This window comes from Felis catus, chromosome C1 (genome assembly GCF_018350175.1).
Source record: "Felis catus isolate Fca126 chromosome C1, F.catus_Fca126_mat1.0, whole genome shotgun sequence".
Lineage (NCBI taxonomy): Eukaryota > Metazoa > Chordata > Mammalia > Carnivora > Felidae > Felis > Felis catus.
Genome location: NC_058375.1, coordinates 203,359,446 through 203,364,339, shown reverse-complemented (window position 1 = coordinate 203,364,339; position 4,894 = coordinate 203,359,446). Strand labels below are relative to the sequence as shown.

The window sequence follows — 4,894 nt, the reverse complement described above, 5'->3', positions numbered from 1 at the left end:
GATTCGACTAGGACCGCGTCGGCGGGGAGGGAGCGGGCCCGCCCGCTTGGCCCGGGCCCTTCGGATCCGCCCCCTCCCCGGTCCCGCCCCCTCGGAGCCTCTTCTGGCTGCTGTGGGGCTGCTCCGGGCCCCGGGGCCCGTGGTCCCGGCGCCATGCGGGCATCGCTGCTGCTGTCGGTGCTGCGGCCCGCAGGGCCTGTGGCCGTGGGCATCTCCCTGGGCTTCACTCTGAGCTTGCTCAGCGTCACCTGGGTGGAGGAACCGTGTGGCCCAGGGCCGCCCCAGCCAGGAGAGTCTGAGCTGCCGCCGCGCGGCAACACGAACGCGGCGCGCCGGCCCAACTCGGTGCAGCCGGGAGCGGAGCGCGAGAGGCCTGGGGTCGGCGCAGGCGCCGGGGAGAATTGGGAGCCGCGTGTCTTGCCCTACCACCCTGCACAGCCTGGCCAGGCCGCCAAAAAGGCCGTCAGGTAGGGATCAGCCCCGCCAGCCCCACCCCCTGGGCACCGGTCGGGTCGGGCGCGCCGGGGAGGCCGCGGGAGGCTGGGTTAGGCTCCGGAAGGAAGGGGCTGGCCAGCCAGGAAGTCTTTGGCCCCAATAACTTCCGATTGCCCTGCTTCCCCGGGAGCTGTGGAACCCATCTGAGGCCCTTTCTGGGCCCCGTCCAGGCCTGGGCGGAACTTGCCCTCCTCTGTCCTAAACTGGCTCGACCCCATGGTCCCTCATAGATCCTCCTATTAGCTCCCTGATTGGGCTGTTGGGTTTCGAGAAATGACTGGTACTTGGAGTGGGTGCATAGAGAGAGGGAAAGAAACAAGAGAAACCAGAATTTACCTGTATCTCTTGTTCCTGGGTGGGACACCTCGGGATGAGGTTTGTGGGGGAGGGGTGAGGTACCCATCCCATTAATGCCTTTGCGCATGAGTTGAAATACTTTTCTTCTAAGCAACACTGAGTTCAAATTTCAGCTTTGCGACTTACCTTCTGCATTATGGAAGCTAAGTTTCCGGAACTGCTGAGCCCCGGTTTTCCCTTGTCCCAAACACACTCAGTACATCCCTCTGCCCTATATTCCTTTACATCATTTATGTGATGTATTTGTGCTATGATGGCATATTTATATAGAAATAAGTATATACATGGTGTGTGGAGTATCTATGTGCTGAGCAGTTGCCTAAGTGCTTTGAATAGATACTATCAGCTCCTTTATGCAGAGCAGACTACTGAATGAGGCTCAGGTAGGTTAAATAACTTGCTCAAGGACACAACTACTAAGTCGTGAAACAGAGAATCAAATCCACAATGTACCTCTCATATCTCCACACACATTGCCATCCCCCCCTCCTCAAGGCACTGTATAGGTAAGGCAAATATTTCATGTAAATCCCCATGACCCCCGGGGAGTTGGTTATTCTTATCCTATTCGTAGGTGAAGAAACAGGCCCAGAGAGGATGTGACCTGCCAGAGCCTATGTTGTCTTCTGATAACCTTGTGCCCTCTTCTCCCCCAGAACCCGATACATCAGCACGGAGCTGGGCATCAGGCAGAGGCTGCTTGTGGCGGTGCTGACCTCACAAGCCACGTTGCCCACACTGGGTGTGGCCGTGAACCGCACGCTGGGGCACCGGCTAGAGCGTGTGGTGTTCCTGACGGGCTCTCGCGGCCGCAGGGCACCACCAGGCATGGCAGTGGTGACACTGGGTGAGGAGCGGCCCATAGGGCACCTGCACCTGGCACTGCGCCACCTACTGGAGCAACACGGTGACGACTTTGACTGGTTCTTCATAGTGCCCGATGCCACCTACACCGAGGCACATGGACTGGCTCGCCTAGCCGGCCGTCTGAGCCTGGCGGCCGCTGCCCACCTGTACCTGGGCCGGCCACAGGACTTCATCGGTGGAGAGCCCGCCCCAGGCCGCTACTGCCATGGCGGCTTTGGGGTGCTGCTGTCCCGCACACTGCTGCAGCAGCTGCGCCCCCACCTGGAAGGCTGCCGCAACGACATCGTCAGTGCGCGACCGGATGAGTGGCTGGGACGCTGCATCCTCGATGCCACAGGGGTGGGCTGCACTGGCGACCACGAGGTGGGAAGATAAGCCGCCCCATTGGCACCTCCTGCCTGAGCTTGTGCCCTTCCCCCTCGGAGGCAAAGGGGTAGTTGGAAATAATAGGCCTGGGTTTCCATGCCAGTTCTGTCACTTTCTATCCCTGTAACCTTGGGTGAATGACTGCATCTCCTGAACTTTGGTATCCTCATCCATACCAATGAAAATAACTATGGTTCAGGTGTGTTCTAAGGATTAGAAAAAATAAGGGAACCTTGCACATAGCAGGCGTTCAGTGTTGGCTACTATGATTTTTATTTGAGCCCCTGGACAGCTCTGAGATGGGATGCATATGCCCATTTCACACATGAGCTAGCAGAGGCTCACCCAAAGTCACACAAGCTAACAACTGGTCAAGGTGTACTTAAACCCAGTAATTCCGACTCCAGGTCCACATAGGTCATGGGAGGGGAAGATGAAATCCACACTGGGAGGTGAATGGGGAGCTGTCCCATCTCTTCCCATCATAGACCCCTTCCCTTCCTCTCCCCAGGGGGTACACTATAGCTACCTGGAGCTGAGCCCTGGGGAGCATGTGCAGGAAGGAGACCCCCGTTTCCGCAGTGCCCTGACAGCCCACCCTGTGCATGACCCCGTACACATGTACCAGCTGCACAAAGCTTTTGCCCGAGCTGAGCTGGAACGAACATACCAGGAGATCCAGGAGTTGCAGGTATGGTCGGGGCCCTGGGGGACAGAGGGGACAGGTCCTAAGACATCTGAGATCCCAGGGAAGTCAAAACTAGAATCAGAACAAACTGGCTTCCCAGTCCCTCTTTGTTCCTGCCTTTTCTGAGAAGCTCTTCCAGAAGCCTCCCTTTTAATTCTTAGGTTGCCTCAATCTGGGAAAGGATAGGTGGAGGCCCTGGGATAGCAGAAATTGGGGACTAGGGACCCATCCCAAGTAGCACCTGCTGTCTGCTTAGTCCTCCAGCTCTGCGCTGGCCCCCACGGTCTCTACCTTGCTCCTGGTCTATTTTTCCGATCTAGTGGGAGATCCAGAACACCAGCCATCTGGCAGCCGATGGGGAGCGCGCAGCCGCCTGGCCTGTGGGCATTCCGGCACCATCCCGCCCGGCCTCCCGTTTTGAGGTGTTACGCTGGGACTATTTCACGGAGCAGCATGCTTTCTCCTGCGCTGATGGTTCGCCCCGCTGCCCTCTGCGAGGGGCTGACCGGGCCGATGTGGCTGACGTTCTGGGGGCGGCCCTGGAAGAGCTCAACCGTCGCTATCATCCAGCCCTGCGGCTCCAGAAGCAGCAGCTAGTTAATGGCTACCGACGCTTTGATCCTGCCCGGGGTATGGAGTACACACTGGACTTGCAGCTGGAGGCGCTCACCCCCCAGGGTGGCCGCCGGCCCCTCACCCGCCGGGTGCAGCTGCTGCGGCCACTGAGCCGTGTGGAGATCTTGCCTGTGCCCTACGTCACCGAAGCCTCGCGTCTCACCGTGTTACTGCCTCTGGCTGCGGCCGAGCGGGACCTGGCCCCTGGCTTCCTGGAAGCCTTCGCCACTGCGGCGCTGGAACCTGGCGATGCCGCGGCAGCCTTGACCCTGCTGCTCCTGTACGAGCCACGACAGGCCCAACGGGCGGCCCACGCGGATGTCTTTGCGCCCGTCAAGGCCCACGTGGCGGAACTGGAGCGGCGTTTCCCCGGGGCCCGGGTGCCCTGGCTCAGCGTGCAGACGGCCGCACCCTCCCCGCTGCGCCTCATGGATCTGCTCTCCAAGAAGCACCCGCTGGACACACTGTTCCTGCTGGCCGGGCCAGACACGGTGCTCACGCCTGACTTCCTGAACCGCTGCCGCATGCACGCCATCTCTGGCTGGCAGGCCTTCTTTCCCATGCACTTCCAGGCCTTCCACCCCGCCGTGGCCCCGCCCCAGGGCCCTGGGCCCCCGGAGCTGGGCCGAGACACGGGCCGCTTCGATCGCCAGGCAGCCAGCGAGGCCTGCTTCTACAACTCCGACTACGTGGCGGCCCGAGGGCGGCTGGCGGCGGCCTCAGAGCAGGAGGAGGAGCTGCTGGAGAGCATGGACGTGTACGAGCTGTTCCTGCGCTTCTCCGGCCTCCACGTTCTGCGGGCCGTGGAGCCGGCGCTGCTGCAGCGCTACCGGGCCCAGACGTGCAGTGCCCGGCTCAGTGAGGACCTGTACCACCGCTGCCGCCAGGGCGAGCTGGAGGGCCTGGGCTCCCGCACCCAGCTAGCCATGCTGCTCTTCGAGCAGGAGCAGGGCAACAGCACCTGAGCCCGCCCTGCGCCCCAGCACCCTGGCACGGCAGCACCCCTCTCCTCCCCAACAACCCAGAGTCACCTGCCAGCCTCGCCGGACAGGGCCGGCCGTGGTCTCAGACCCCAGGGCAGAGCCCGCTGGCCCCCTCTCTCTAGCTTTGTGGGTCCTCGGGCTCAGGACAAGCCCTGGGAGGTGCCTTTGGAGCCACCCCTTCTTGCCCCAAACCTGGTCTCCCTGCCTACCCCCCCCCCCCCACCGCCCTTGACGCTGCTGATTCAGGCTGTGGCCTCTGAGTATTTATGCAGTGCAGTCTGCCTGACGCCAGCCCCATCTCCCTTCTGGGGGCTGGGCTGTAGATGAGTGGTTGGGGAAGCGGGGAGCTGAGAGAAGAAGGGGGGGTGTCCCCCGGCTTCTCCCTTCTGGACCTGGATGAAGCTCCCTGCCTTTAATAAACTGGCTGAGTGTGGACTAGTGATTCTGAGTTTTCACAAGGTGGCACAGGGACTGGGAGGGCTGGTGGTAAGGATGGCCCCGGTCTCCTTTCCCAGGGACTAAG

General features: G+C 61.3%; 1 protein-coding gene across 1 annotated transcript; it reads left to right on the top strand.

The window, feature by feature from the left end:
- The first annotated feature begins 153 nt into the window (after window positions 1-153).
- CHPF (chondroitin polymerizing factor) lies at window positions 154-4,806 on the top strand. The gene is made up of 4 exons (XM_006935614.5): window positions 154-467; window positions 1,509-2,082; window positions 2,597-2,776; window positions 3,094-4,806. Exons 1-4 carry the CDS (start codon window positions 154-156, stop codon window positions 4,351-4,353), a joined length of 2,328 nt encoding a protein of 775 aa, XP_006935676.3. The 3' UTR covers window positions 4,354-4,806.
- Window positions 4,807-4,894: the final 88 nt, after the last annotated feature.